The sequence below is a fragment of the Hylobates moloch genome, unplaced genomic scaffold (assembly GCF_009828535.3).
Source record: "Hylobates moloch isolate HMO894 unplaced genomic scaffold, HMol_V3 SCAFFOLD_8, whole genome shotgun sequence".
In the NCBI taxonomy this organism is placed as follows: Eukaryota; Metazoa; Chordata; class Mammalia; order Primates; family Hylobatidae; genus Hylobates; species Hylobates moloch.
The window spans coordinates 66,684,761-66,700,752 of record NW_026652283.1 but is presented as its reverse complement, the minus strand read 5'-3'; the positions used below and the strand labels follow the sequence as shown (position 1 = coordinate 66,700,752).

The following is a 15,992-nucleotide window of genomic DNA, read 5'->3' as shown; positions in this document are numbered from 1 at the left end:
TCCCTTACTGTGTAAACTTGGGCAAGTGACTTAATCTCTGCCCTTCAGATGCTAAAAAATAATCCTCAGAAAAAGGACAGATACTCCAACAACACTCCTACAGTAAATATGATAACTTCTAAGAGTTTTTTCTTCTTATGATTTTAATGTAGGCTGATGACATAAGTCCAAAGTATGATTCTAGGAAAGAATCTTACAGGAGACAAAATGATGTATTTCAAGTGCATGGCTTTCTGACAGTTTGGCTTTTAAGAGTATCTAGAGGTGAAATAGCAAATGGATTTTATATTGCATGCCAATGCTGAGGAGATGCCAATGGCTGCTCGAAGCACTGGTTGGGTAGAATCATGTTTGAGCAAGGGTCTAGGCTCAGCATAAGAAAGGGTTATGGATTAAAGATGTTGCCCAGGGGCGTGGAAAGGATAGTAAGTAGCAAGAGCAGTGTCATATACAGTATTTGCTGACACTGAATTAGAAGAGAAAATGGCTATGTATCCATCAGATAGTTCTCCATAAGTGATATTGAGCTTTTTGATAAGTAATGAATTGTAAAGATTTCCGAGAAGTAGAAATATTCTATGCTGTACATTAAGGGTAGGAACATAAAATACAGTAGTCAGCTACAATCAGAAAGTGTGACATCCTTTTATGAATGTTAAGGCATGTGACCAGTTTACATTCATTAATTTAGCAGAAGGTCTCTCCACCTGCTCAAGGGGGAAAGACCATGGAAATATCTGAGGCAGGATCAAAATCTTCCTTGGAAAAACTAGATACACTGTAAGACATGGACAAAAAGGAGATGAGGGTCCCAGTGCATCATATCCAATGATCATCATCATTTTATCTTGAAAACTTTTTTTGTTTTTTTTTTTTAAGAGACAGTCTCTTTCTATGTTGCCTAAGTTAGTCTCAAACTCCTGGACTCAAGCAAAGCTCCCTCCTCAGCCTCCCAAGTAACTGGGACTCCAGGCATGTCCCACCATGCCTGGCTTGAAAACTTTTAAAAGTTTCTCTTGCCAAGCTTGCTTAATAGTATTTATAGTATATGCACCTTTAAGCTTGATTTGGTTGAATTTCAAACACAGTGTATTATTATATATATATATATATATATATATATATATATATATATAAATTATTGTGTGTGAATATTTCAATTGATTTTCTTGTATTTTCTACAGACAATAACTTACACACATAAAAATGATAATTTCTATGACTTCCCAATATTTGTACCAATTATTTAATTTCATTTACTTTTTACCCTTGCCAAAGTGTCAATAGAATGCTAAAGACTAATGGCATCCTTTTTTTTTTCTTGATTTTATATACTTCTAGATATGTATATATGTACACACACACACACACACACACACACACATATATATGCAGTGATACCGTGTTTTTAAACAAAATCTCATCTTGAACTCCAATACAGGCAAAGCAGAACCATTCTGGCTGAAGGGGACATAGAGGGCTTGTTTTTCATCAAGGCTGGCACTGAGGACTTCATGGAACATAGTTTGAAAGCCTCTGCTGTAAGATTAGCTATGAAATGCATCCCTAGGCCACAAAACAAATTAATTTGCTAGATTAGAATGTTCATCTTTATGAACAGGTGAAATGTTGGGGATGTTTATAAAAAGTAATAATTTTTTATTTAGTCACTTAAGGCAACTGTAATCATTAAAATACATTTCCCAGTGTCTGGATTCCCCAGTTTTTAACAAAACCATGTGGTAGCACCAAGAGTTAACTCCAGTACAAGGAAGGCTGTGCCAGTCCCAGTCCTGTGCTTCCCTCTGCCTGTGGAGAAGGTCTGATCTGCTAATTGCTCCTAACAGGGTGTGGTCTTTTGAGAAAAATGGCACTTCAAGGCCCAAGAACACTGCAGGTATTTCAGTCTTCACATCTGCATTCTGGGCAGCAGTAAGAGAAAAAAAACGAGGAAGAACACACTTGCTTTTTTTTTTTTTTTTTTTTGAGACAGAGTCTTGCTCTGTTACCCAGGTTGGACTGCAGTGGTGAGATTAAGGTTCACTGCAGTTTTAACTTTCCAGGCTCAAGTGATCCTCTCACCTAAGCCTCCTAAGTAGCTAGGACTACAGGCATGTGCCACCACACCCAGCTAATTTTTATATTTTCTGTAGAGACACGGTCTCATATGTTGCCAGGGCTGGCCCTGAACTCCTGGCCTCAAGAAATCCTCCTGCCTCGGCCTCCCAAAACTTGCTTCTTGAAAAAGTGTTCCCAGAAATCCCACCAAATTAACTCTTTATAATTCAATAGTCAAAATTTTGTCATACATGGCCACACCTAGCTGCAAGGGAGCCTGTGTGTTGCACTTTAGCAAGACAGATGGAACACATTCCTGTTGACACTTTAGGGCTGTTACTAAGGAACATCCATCCAGTAATGGTAACAGCTGGGCAAAAGTAACCACCACTCCCCTGCACTACTGTGCCATGTGTGTATTTTACTATACGTACAGATTTGTGTTACCACTATCACACTCAGGATACAGAACAACTCCATTAACCGGCCCCCTTCTCCAAACTTCCCTTGTGCCTATCCCTTATAATTACATCTTCCCCTGTAACTATTTCCTGGCAACCACTGATCTGTTTTCTATCACTATAGTTTTGTTATCTCATTAATGTCATACAGATGGAACCATATAGTACATGGTATATAACCTTTTGAGACTGGCTTCTTTCAGTCAGCATAATGCCTTTGAGATTTATTGAAGTTGTTGTATATGATAGTAGTTCATTCTTTTCAATTGCTGAGTAGTATTCCATGGTATGAATGTTTTATTCATTCATATGAAAAACATTTGAATTGTTTCTACTTTTTGGCAATTATAATAGAGCTGCTATTTGTTTCTATGTGAAGTTCTCATCCACATATACCGTTTCATTTGTATTTATTGATTAAAATCATTGTTTTGAGACAGTCTCACTCTGTCACCCAGGCAGGAGTGCAGTGGCACCATCATAGCTCACTGCAACCTCGAACTCTTGCCCTCAAGCAGTCCTCATTCCCTCACCTCAGCCTCCCAAGGAGCTAAGGAGCTGGGACTATAGGTGTGTGCTACCACACCCACCTTAACTTTTTGCTTTTTGTAGAGACAGGGACTGTGTTGCCTAGGCTGGTCTTGAACTCCTGGTGTCAAGCAATCCTCCTGCCTCAGTCTTCCAAAGTGGTAGGATTTTAGACGCGACTACTGCACCTGGCCTACATTTTTATTATGACATTATATACAAGGACATTGTTTGTTAATGTGTTCCCTTCCTATACTGAACTATATGTACTGATATGGTTTAATCTGTGTCCCCACCAAATCTCATGTCAAATTGTAATCCCCAGTTTTGGTGGTGGGGCCTGGAGGGAGGTGATTGGATCGTGGGGTTGGATTTCCCCCTTGCTGTTCTGGTGACAGTCAGTTCTCATGAGATCTGGTTGTTTAAGTGTGTATCTCACAGCCTGTGGAGCTGTGAGCTAATTACACCTCTTTGTAAATTACCCCATCTCAGGTATTTCTTTATAGCAGTGCAAGAACAGACTAATACAGAGGTTATTGGATCATTGGGGTAGATTTCTCATGAATGGTTTAGCACCATCCCCTTGGTGCTGTCCTCATGACAGGGTGTTCTTGTAAGACACGGTCCTTTAAAAGTGTGTGGCACCTGTCCCCCTACTCTTTCTCTTGCTCCTGTTCTGTGTGATGTACAAGCTCCTGCTTGGCCTTCACCATGACTGTGAGTTTCCAGAGTCTTCCCCAGAAACATAGTCCTTCCCAGTGCTATGCTTCCTGTACAGCCTACAGACCCATGAGTCAATTAAACCTCTTTCTTGTAAGTTACCAAGTGTCAGGTATTTCTTTATAGCAATGCACAAACAGTCTAATACATGTACCTCCAAGATTTTGCCTGATCCAAAGCAAATAACTTAGTGTAGTGGTTAAGAGGATGGTCCCTTGCCTGTGTTTGAATTTTAGCTCTAACATTTAATAGTGGTGTGACACTGGGCAAGTTACTTGACATCTCTATGCCTCAATCTTCCCATCCTAGATAACTGGGATAAAGAGTTTCTACCTCCCAGGGTATTGTAAGGTTTTTTGTTTTTTTTTTTTTGCTGAGGCTAAAGTAGTGTCTTACACATTTTCCTATCTTTAGCACCTAGTAAGTTCATGGCAGAATGCAGATGTTTACAATTTTTTATTGAATAAATGACTAATTTTACAAATAATCCTAACATACATAACTGTATATTCACTATTTTTCTTCAACAAATATGAATACCTACTATGCCCAGGCATTGTGCTAGGCACTGGGGACAGCTGGAAACATAAATATCTCATTAGGAGGAAAATGAAACTTTGATACAGTCTATTTTAAGCTATTTTTGTTCTCAGAGAACTATCCTTCCTTAAATAAAAATCCTTTCCATGAAAATTTCCTTTTATAGAAGTGAAACAGTAAAGAATGCATAACACATACACTAGCTTCAATGACTTTCCGAAGGTCCTATTAATTTACTTTTTGAACCAAAGAGCAAAACTAGGATTAAATAGAAGATAGGAAATTAAATAAGGGTATTTGAGCTCTTTTTCTTAGTGGAGATGATTTCAAATTTGTGGTCCCCAGAGCAGGGGCATGTACTTAACTATTTCCAATAAGGTTGACAATTCTGAGACTTCCCTTACAGTAATGCTGGTGAAAATAACTTAGGCCAAATTTCCAGATTAACTAGTTAAATATTTCATTTCCTTAAGTGTGCCGGTTGGCGTGGCTCTAAATAATTAGATTACAGGGCGGTCTAATTATTTGGTTCAAACAGTCATGCACACACCCTAAGGCTTAATTACCACGAAGAAGAAATCAATCCCACCCCCAAATCGTTGCCTGTCACTGACAATAGCTTTAACTGTACTTGCACAGTTAAAGGAGTTCAACGACCATGCTAGGACTGATGATTAAAACTTTAGCCATTAAAATAATTGCTCTCACTTGGAAATCAGTTTTGTTTTTAAGTGTAGAACCAGCAGTTCTACCCAATTTAAACTTCAGTCATATCTTTCAAGACAGATTAACTAGAGCTGATTTTTTTTTAAACTTTGCTTACCATGAAATACACCTTTCTGTTCTTAAAAAACAAACAAGCCTAGAAAAACCTTAGGGCTTTAAAAATTCGTTAAAATAATTAGACCTGGGACTTTGTCCAGGGAATTTCGCCATTTAAGATAAAGAAAACTCAGCAACATTATGCCTAGCTACCAAGAAAGATATGTGCAACGCGAAACCTTTCCCCAATACCATATTTACTCTGAGAAACACAGCAAAATAAAATTCACAATGAAGTTACGGTTGATTTCGACATTTTTATTAGTCATCAGCTTACTGCTAGGTTTTAAAAGGTGTTCCAAGGCGGGAAGAAGTGGGGGGAAGCCTCAGAAGATGGGGTCTGTTTCGATCGGGGGGAGCGGCGTTAGAGAGGCGTGAAGGCAGAAAGGAAGGGTAGGGCGGAAATTAGCGACTTAATAAGACGCCTAGCTCCCGAGGAAGCCAGCCTGGCGTTAGAAGCAAGTAGAGCAGAAGAGATTTAGGGCTAATTAAAACAATCACACGACACTCCCCCTCGCGTTTGCCGGGGCCGGGCCTCCCGCATTGCCAGAGCCGGGGGCGGGGATTAGCTCGGATTCAAATTTAGAGCGGGAGGCCCGCGTGTGGCTCAGCAGGTGCCTCATGCCCGGCACCCCGCGGCTGTCGCTTCCGCCCCTACCTGCCCAGAGGGCCGGAAATTACCTAGCGAGGAGCGGTTTCTTCATTGTTGCCAATGTTTCAACTGCGCGGAAAGCCTGAAGAAAGTGCGGAGCACAGGGCACGCGGACCGCTCACTGCCCTTCCACGCGCCCCCACGTTTCTGGCCGCTGTGCTCCTTGCCCTGCTTTTACAATGCCACAGGCCACTGGGGGAGACCGAAGCGAAGCCAGGAGGGAAGCAAGGCGGGAGGAAAAGGGAGAAGTGTAAGAAGACACAGGCGCCCAGGGAACTATATAATCTGGTTCTAAGCTAGAGGGAGCGCATGCGCCGGCCACACTTGTGGCGGCAGAAGAAAGGCGCGCATGCGCAGAGCCGAGACGAAAAATGAAGCGACAGCGTGCCTGGCAGGTTGAGGGCGCTGTTTTAGCTACCGAAGGGCCACAGCGGCCCGAAGGCGCGTGCTCAGAGCGCGGGAAGGGGGTGGAGCTCTTCTGAAGGGGCCGGGGCGAACAGAGCCGGCCTCGCGCGCCCCCTGGCGCGCGCCCGGGGAGAGGAAGGAGCGGGAGGGGGCGGAGAGGAGGGAGGAGGCAGGCAGGGCGGGAGGGGGGAGGGGAGCCAGAGCGAGGGAGGGTTTATCGACCGGGCGATTTTGGTTAAAATATTCAAAATGGCGGACGGAGGAGCAGCGAGTCAAGATGAGAGTTCAGCCGCGGCGGCAGCAGCAGCAGGTAATCATTACAGCATTTTACATATTCATATTCATACTCAACCCCGGCTCCTGCTGCCCCCCCCCGCGACTTAGCATAATTTATTAGTACTCAGGATTATTATAATTAACGGCGGGGAGATGGGGGTCCGGGGAGCACGGAGCCCCCGCCGGGCGCCGAACGGAGGGGGATAGAGGCTCGGAGCGGCCAGGCGGAGGGGGGAAGACAAGGGGCAAAGGGGGCTGCGATCCACTGCCCTCCTCCTGCCCCCGGCCCACCCCGCCGCCGCCGCCGCCGCTCGCCGCCCGCCCGTCGGCACCGGCCCTCCTCCTCCTCCTCCTCCTCCGCCGGCCGCCGCCGCCGCTGCCGCCTCCTAGCCGCGGTGCCCGAACCCGAGCGGGTCCGCGGCGGGGCCGGGGCAGAGAGAGAGGACAATAAAGACATTTTACATATTCATAGCTGCTGGGCCTGCGGGGCGCAGTAGGGCGCGGGCGGGCGGGCGGCCGGGGCCGGGCGGGCGCGGGGTGGGGGGCGTGGAGGGGGATGGAGGCGGCGGCGAGCACAATGCCGGGGAGGTGGCGGGGCCGGAGCGGACCCCGGCGGCCGGACACCCGCACGCGTCTTCCCCCGGGAGCGGGCCCGGGCGGGGGGGCGCTGCTCGCCTTGCGGGGCGGCCCTCAGGGCAACCGGGGGTGCGTACGGGGAGAGCTCCCTGCCCGCGCCCCGCCACCGCACGGGGGTCCAAGCGGGGCTGAGCCCGGGGGTCACGGCCCCGGGCACCTCGGCCGCGCCCCACTGGTCCCCGGCGTGGTGGCCTGACCCAAGCCAGGCCTGCTCTCTAGGTGGGTTGGGGTGAGCGGTCGTGGGCGCTGCGAGGTGGCCAGGGGCGGCGGGGGTGGAGAACCCGCGCAGGGGTCTGCGTCGCCTCCCTGGAGGGTGGACTGGATTGGAAGGAGTCCTTGGGGCAAGTTCCTTCCGAGGGGATGTCCTCTGGGGCGGCCCGCGCGCCCCAGGCCGGCGGTCGGCAGCCCCTTTGCGTTGTCGGCCGGGGCTTCCCGGGCGAGTTGGGCTGGAGGTGCCTGGCGTGGTCTGACCTCCGTCTCCCTTTGCCCCTCCCCGCTGCCCCCCCCCCGTTCCCCCCCCCCCTGCGCCTGACCAGGACGCACGGGGCGGGTGGCCCTCCGGGGCCTTTAGCTCCGAGGCCCCAGAAGCGCCCAGAGGCCTCCCGAGAACTTGGATGTAAAGGGCTGCCCTCCTGCCCCAGAATGGGCTGGCCTGACAAGTTGATCGTATTCTCAATTTCCTCTCTCCTGTTGGGAGTCGGTGGGGAGGGACGGGGATCCCCCTCCCTTCTTCTGTGGCGGTGTTTTCTCGCTGGGTACTGGGTCGTCTTTACTCTTTGCTCAGCCGAACCTCTTCTCATTTGAATAATGTCTAATTCGGGGAGGTTTATATTATTGAAATGGCCGCCCGGCTTTCCCCGCCTCTCATGTTTAGTAATTCAGACCTTTAATAACAGCCACTCACAGCCCAACGCCGTGTTTATATTTTACATTCGCCCCATGTGCTTTTGTGGTTCGATATGATTCTTTTTTTTTTCCTTGGCAATCCACAGGGCTCTGAGATCAAACCCAGGCCGTGCTGGGAAGAGACGGGGGAAGCTAGGCCTTGGCTTCCCTAGCAGTTGCCTAGGCCTCATGTTCTCTGCTGCTTGATTTATTTACTAATAACCAAAATGACTACCTCCACCAACATCCACACACTTTCCCCTCCTCCGCGGGCAAAACAAACTCTCTTGGGGCTTTACTAGCATTAAAACAGCTCCTAGCTAAGTATCAACTCTGTAATGGTTTGTTTTCTCTTAAAAAGAGTTTCTTATAGTTTGCAGTAGTATTGGGCCTAGAGGGAAAAATCTGTCGTGTATTTCATTTTCAGAGCCTATGAAATCTATTTTGGTTTAATCCAAATCACTTTGTTTTGGGGATAGGTACCCCGGTTGCTCCCCACCCCCATGTTAAATACTTTAAGGCTTTGTAAAGATCTGCAGTATTTTTAAAACTGACACTTTTTTTTTTTCCTCTAGGAGTTGTGGAGTAGCTAAATATTAGAAATTACAATTAACAACACTTTCATAATTTCTTGGTGTGGTGCTCCCTTTCTAACATCTTCATTCTAATTTAAAATGGAGCTGACGTTAATTTTGTGCTATCATTGTCATAGACTTGCTTATTTTAATTGTAGCACTACTGAAAACAAAAAATGGGGTTATGTTTTCTTTGAGTATTTGTGTCATGGTTAAATGAGTGAAAAGAGAAGAATAAACATAGGCATTGCGTTTACCCTGATCTTGGAACTTATTCTCCTCCCAGCACACCCGCCCCTCCTGTTTAAGTTGTCAGAATTGATTTTGTGTTTTATCTAGACTTAGGACAGTTGGCTTGTGAGAGGCAGATTAACTTTTACTGTTTAGAGGAAACAGTAATTTTGATTTTTGGTCTTTCTTGTGGTAAAATTTTCTTTAACATTTTTATTTTGTGTAGGAGTGTATGTGAGTGTGAGTGCGACTGGTGTTGCCTCTCATTGGTGGATGTTTACCACTGCATAGTTGAGCGAAGTATTAGAGGAGTGGGGTTTAACACTAATGTGTTAAACCTTTCAAATTATGTTAAGATATTTTGGTGAGTGGCTAGCTATGTATTTTGTGGGACACTGGTCTTCAGTTTAATTTGTAACAAAATTCTAGGTTTGATGGACTAAACGCAAGCTAATTTCAAATAACCAGTTCTCACCATTTTTCTTCTTTCACTCACGGTAGGCAGGCCCTGAATGCAGCAGGAAAAAAAAAATCTGTAGGTTTTAAGAGAACCTTCAGGTGAATGACTGCTTCAGAGACCTGAAGTATGAGGTCAGATGGACAAAAAGCAGCAATATAATTTCATGCCTTAAATAGCATATGTTTTTGCACCCGTTTCCCAAGATGTGGTCAAACTGATGATGTCATTGGACAGAGGACAAGGTGCAGTTAATTTGATTTATTGTCCTGAGGTGAAGTGTAGCAGTGAAGCCTTCTCATAGGGAAACCATTTATCTCGGGACAATTTCCTTTATAGCTGCAATTTAACCACTACTGAGGCCGTAGATATTTTATACAAAATGATAAAATGTACATTGAATTTTACAAGCAAAATTTCACTGTTACAGTTTTTGTAATGCAGAAAAGGATGGATGTTGTTAACTGGCCTTATATTTTGGTTCACTTTTAATGCTATTGTAAAAATTCATTTCCTCAAAATTCTCAAATGGAGTATTTGGGTTTTAGATAGATACAATCATAGAAGTGACCCATATAAATGCTTATTTTAGATATGTTTGTTGTGATGCCCCAAACTTTTATAAGAAACTGTGTTTCTTAATCAGAGCATGGCTTAGGCTAATGGAGAGACTATTTGCCTTAGAATCCATTTCAGTGAATAAAGCAGAGTTGAGAATGAGGGCTGTGTATTCTTTTAGGTGGAAATGATAATGTTGAAAATAAGGTAGAATACTTACAGGAAAGCATGTGCTTTTAAAACAGATTTTTTAAAAAAAATTGAGAATTCCTTTTGGATTTATCTTAGTCTGGACAAGTTTGTTCATTTTGTTTTGATTGATTAGTGATTTTTAAAATTGTTCTATTGCAACATAGTGATTGCACTTAGAATTTTTGACAATAGATTTTCTTGTATTTCTCATATTTTTCATTCTCATATTTTTATGAGAAATTTTCCATTTCTCATATTTTTATTTCTCATATTTTTAATTATTAGTTTATTTTAAGGTGATGATTAAAATTCCCTGAGAATGTGATAAAATTGCTTTATTTCTAACCTGAATTTGTGATCCAATTTTGTTAGAGTATTTTAGGTTAGTTTTGAACCCACATGAGTTTATAACCTGCCTGTCTCCTTTTGCATCTGTCAAGTAGTTTCCTGCGTATTTCTAGGAAATCCATTGTCACTTTCTTTTTTTTTTTTTTTTTTTCCCCAGACAGAGTCTTGCTCTGTCTCCCAGGCTGGAGTGCAGTGGTGCGATCTCGGCTCACTGCAACCTCTGCCTCCTGGGTTCCAGCGATTCTCCTGCCTCAGCCTCCTGAGTAGCTGGGACTACAGGCACGCGCCGTGACGCCTGGCTAACTTTTGTATTTTTTGTAGAGGCGGGGTTTCACCGTGTTGGCCAGGCTGGTCTCGAACTCCTGACCTCAAGTGATCCACCCGCCTCGGCCTCCCAAAGTGCTGGATTACAGGCGTGAGCCACCATGCCCAGCCCATTGTCACTTTCTTAACTCGCCCACCTATTAATTACAATGATACTTTTGAATCAAGGTCTTGAAAATTCATGTGACAGCTTACCAACTGTTTTTGATTTCTAAAGGACTGTTCTGCTTCCAAACCATTACTGTAAAAGCAGTTTTTAACCTCTTCCCTCAAATTAGTTTGTAATTCCTTTCATTTTGTCATTGTCAAAAATCCCAGTAGACAAGGAAAAAATAAACTGTGGCTATTATTCAGGTTCAAATGAATTCAGGTGTGTAGTGTTCTGCCATATTTTAAATTTACTATTCTCTACATCAATGGGTAGTATAAAGCAGTGTAAATGTGTTTCATTGCTGCCTAGTTTGAAGTAATTGTCAATCTGCCATTCATCTGGTTAGTGGATTTTGGAATAAGTTCAGGGCTCAAAATATTACATTGCTCTTCTCGAGCCACCAAAGATGTTTAATAGAGCCTTGAATATCTTAGGCAGGTGGTTCTAAAATAACAGAAGTGGAAATTTGTATGTTATCTTTAAGTATTTTCTATTAAAAATTGAAATATTTGACCTGTTTCTTGAATCTGTATTGCTTCATCTTGAATTTATTTGTGTTTTTTAAGTTGGTCACTCATTTTCTTTTTTTTTTTTTTTTTGAGATGGAGTTCACTCTTATTGCCCAGGCTGGAGTGCAATGGCACGATCTCGGCTCACCGCAACCTCCGCCTCCCAGGTTCAAGCGCTTCTCCTGCCTCAGCCTCCCGAGTAGCTGGGATTACAGGCATGTGCCACCATGCCCAGCTGATTTTGTATTTTTAGTAGAGACAGGGTTTCTCCATATTGGTCAGGCTGGTCTCGAACTCCCGACCTCAGGTGATCCACCCACCTCGGCCTCCCAAAGTGCTGGGATTACAGGCGTGAGCCACCGCTCCCAGCTGGTCACTCATTTTCATGAATGTTTCCTTTGTACTTGGAAGACTGTAATATTATGTAGTAGTGATTGTCTTGTTATTTTTGTTTTGTTTTTTAATGTTGAAACCCCATAGTTGTAATCTTTGCATATTAGTCTTTCAAGCACCATTAAAAATAATGTTGTGGCTGGGTGCGGTGGCTCATGCTTGTAATCCCAGCACTTTGGGAGGCCGAGGCGGGCGGATCACAAGGTCAGGAGATCGAGACCATGGTGAAACCCCCTCTCTACTAAAAATACAAAAAATTAGCTGGGCGTGGTGGCAGGCTGAGGCAGGAGAATGGCGTGAACCCGGGAGGCGGAGCTTGCAGTGAGCCGAGATTGTGCCACTGCACTCCAGCCTGGGCGACAGAGCGAGACTCCGTCTCAAAAAAAAAAAAATAATAATGTTGTGTGACTCATTAATTTGCCTTTATATAATTGTGTTAATTACACAGTTTTTGTGATTAGTAAAGACTTGCTATGAAGCCTGATTTTAAGCAGGAATGTGTTTTTCCTAATGAAAGTGATTGCATTTGAATTTAGAACTATTCAGATAATTTGTGTTTAGGGAACAGACCAAGTCACAAACAAAACATGCCCCTTTGTGGTCATCCATGTTCTTGTTTCTGATCCCTCCTTAAATGCTAAATGCCTGAGCAAATGTACTATTTCTTGGGCGTTAAAGTTGAAAGCTGTTGATTTGATTCAGTGACGTATCTGCTTTGAATTTCTATACCCTTTCTGCATGAATTTTTTCCTTTTCCTTTTTTTGGGGTAACTTTGGGTCACCATTTTGCTTAATTCTTAACTGTGTTGCTTAAAGGATGTAAATATCCTTTTGAGTGGTTGAAAGGGATAATAAGGTTCACAGAGAATAGCAGTTTCCTTATGCATCTTTTGCCGGACATTTTTGTGCATTATTGACATTTCATAAGTAAAGATAATTGAATAACTGTAGATTTTAATTCTTCTTAGAAATAAATTGGTTTGTTTTGTACTGAAATATTTCTGTGTTATAAACAGGTGATGAGCTCTTATAAACTATTTAAGCAGTAATAACAATGGAAACAAAAATAGCGTGAGTAGAGCTATTGCCTGACTTACTTGATCCATTTACAGTATGTTTAGAATTTGGAATGTGAGAATTGTCTTGAGTTTCAGAACTTCTGATTTGAAGATGCTCCTTGCATACAGTGCATGTGGTTATGGGGTTCTGTGTGTTTTTACTATGGGGTGTGAATTTTTTGAGCATTGATATCTTTGTATACTCAGTGACTAATAGAGCTCTTTTGTTTTTGGGTTTTATTTATTTATTTATTTCCAGTTAAGCAAGCACTCAAGATTTCAGTGTTGCCTACATTTGCTGACAGGACTAGTAATTGAGCAAAAGAAGAATCAGCAAACCTCTAGATTTATCAGATTATCTTTTATTTATTTTCTCTTATTTTTAATTTTTTTTAAGAGATGGGGTCTTGCTATGTTGCCTAGGCTAGTCTCAAACTCCTGGGCTTAAGCAGTCCTACTGTGGCCTACCCAAGTGCTGGGACTACAGGCATGAGCTACCACACCTGGCCCAGATTTCTTTTAAACTACTGGAACTCCTGGACATTTATCCGGAGAGGATGCATTATACTAACTTTTTTTTTAACAGCCAGTGTTCACATTGCACAAAGCTAAGTGTTTGTAGTAGCTTTACTAAGTCTTCAATATTGAAAATCATAGCAAGTGCAATTTATCACATTATTTATTTCATAATTCTTTGTAACTATGCTTTTTATGTTGGAATATAGAAATGGTATATGAAATTAAATCAATAATAATAATTATTATGGCAGGTTCCCCCCCCCCCCCGGTTGAACTTTCTCTTTGCAATAGAAGATACAAACAGGAATGGCTGGAAAATGAACAATATGCTGTGTGTTAAAAGACTCATTTGTGCTTAAACACATGATTACCTTAATGGAGTTGCACTCATGCCTTAAAGGGAATGTATTTTTATATGGAAAACTGACTTAGGTGTTTTCTTGTTCTAGTACACTTATTTTAGTGGTCTGCTTAATGAAAAATATAGCCTTTTTTGGCTGATTCATACTGCAGCAAGCAATATCATAATTAATGTTTTAAAATAGTTACCATCCTAGTTTATAAAAGGTATCTGCTATGTACCCGGTCCTATGCCTATAGTCTTTGGGGATAACAAGGAAATATGACTGCTGTGGAGGAGTTTGTATGTTTACTTAAGCAGGAAAAATTGAAAAACAATGTATATAATTACATATTAAAATATGTAACAGATAATGAAGATCGGAGAATAGATCAGAGTGTGTCCAAGTTTGAAAGAGCCAGAGCATCCTAGAATATATTATAGCTGTAAGGTAATTTAGATATAATCTTTCCTAAAGCTTTTGCTTCACAGATGAGGAAATATTCTCACAATGGTTTAGTAACTTGCCCACAGTCACTTAACTGTTCAGTAACAGATAAGAACACAAGACTTACAACTTTCTCCCACCTCCCAGTCTCTCCTCCTGCCCCATTGCTGTCAGTCAGAGAAGGCTTTATGTAGAAGGTGAGACTTCTAAACCGAGCTTTAAAAGGGCAAAAAGAATTGAGAGGAATGGGAATACAGAGAAGGCCATTGAAGGGGAGGTTGTGTTCAACATTGTGATGTATAGGTAAAGAATGAGGAAGCATTTGTTCTATGTGCAGGAAAGCTGTTGGAGGATTTTGAAATAGGGACTGATGTGATAAAAATGGTATGTTAGGAGTAATGTGGTGTGCAGGATGGTTTGAAATTGGAAGGGAGAGATTAGATCCATAGAAACCAGTGTATAGAGGTATTTGGTTTATTAACTAATTACTGTAGGTGCTACTAGAGATACAAACATAATTTAAAAACTACTTGACCTCAGGAGACTTTCAGTCTAATGATTTATGAAATAGATAAGCCATGATAAAGGTGTTGAGGATATTGTCCAATTACATTACATGGAATAAGGACCTTTGGGAGAAATTCTTGCCTGGCCTTTACAGTAGAAACTATTTGTTTTTAGTCTTATGGACACTGAATTGTCTAATTGACTTAGTTTCCTTTTCAAATCAAACTACAGTGTTTAGGTCAAATTATTAACCTGAGAAGCACATGCATAGGTAATTAGGTTTACATTTCTTTTAGCCTGATTAGTAGATCAATTTTTTGTCCATACATTTGTTTTTATTTCTTTTATTGCTTCCATCTTTAAACTCTTTTTATCTTATGTGGGCCACCTTACATCCTTTCTGGAGCAAGGCAGGTATAAATAATATTACCATAACCATGACATAATGATAATGTCTGTATTTTTACAGTACTTTAAAATTTATAGCCACATTCTTATTTTCATAACCTCAGTCCTTTCAGGCAAGCGTTACTATACCCATTTTATAGTTGAGTAAAATAAAACTCAGATTAAGTGACTTTCTCCAGGTCATGTGTTTTTATAAGCATTAAGTGTGAGTAATAACAAGACTTCCAGGTTAGCTATTATTTAGGCTGTGTATTAAGGCACTTTGGGGCTCTATTGTGGAAAGCTCTGAATCCTTTGTGTTGGTGTAAGAGTTTGGATTTTATTTGCTAGGTAGTAGGAAGTCACTGCATTTTTTTTTTTCTTAATTTTTTTTTTTGTTGTGGACAGTGCCATGATCAGAGCCCTTAAAGTGTTTAGCAGCTAATTAGATGCAAAGAGATTATCAAGGTTTTGAGTTTAGGTTATCCAGAAAAGAGCATTACCATAAGCAGATGTAGGGATGTTGGGAGAAGGAGCCATTTGGGGAGTAAGTCAGTGAATTCACTTTGACATGTCATTTGAGACATGTTTGGGTGGGTCTTATTAGGTTGTAGATTCCTTGTGAAAATTGAAAATTTTTTAGTGAATTAAATGTTTGATAAACATTAATACTAGGGTTGAGATTTATGCTCATGCCACTGTGCTTGTGGACTGAGTATTGAATCTGAACATTGTAAATTCTAGATATCTCATTTTGGCTTTGGGCACTGTCTTCTAAGGTTATTTCCTTCAACAATACGATGGTGATAATACCAGTGTTAGAGGGATGCTGTGGGGAGTATCAAATTGATAGCAGAAGCATTTTTAAAGTAACTCTGTAATAGTTTTTCTTACATGAGCACAGGAGTAATATCAGGAATTTTATTACTTATGCTGCTGTAGAGAAGCAGAATCTTTAGCAGCTGATGGATTCTGTGGGGCACCTGACTGTAGGTTGTTCATTTTTTGGTGC

At 42.1% G+C, this 15,992-nt stretch overlaps 1 protein-coding gene across 4 annotated transcripts in view; it reads left to right on the top strand.

Moving 5' to 3' along the window:
- Positions 1-6,417: 6,417 nt before the first annotated feature.
- Positions 6,418-15,992, top strand: part of POU2F1 (POU class 2 homeobox 1) — a 208,780-nt gene continuing 199,205 nt past the window's right edge. For all 4 annotated transcript variants that reach the window (XR_004249289.2, XR_009214595.1, XM_032161096.2 and 1 more), the window contains exon 1: positions 6,418-6,496. Coding sequence is in view for 2 of the 4 variants with exons in the window: in XM_032161096.2 (XP_032016987.1) it covers positions 6,436-6,496 (61 nt within the window). In the remaining 2 variants the exon portion in view is untranslated. The remainder of the gene's footprint in view (positions 6,497-15,992) is intronic.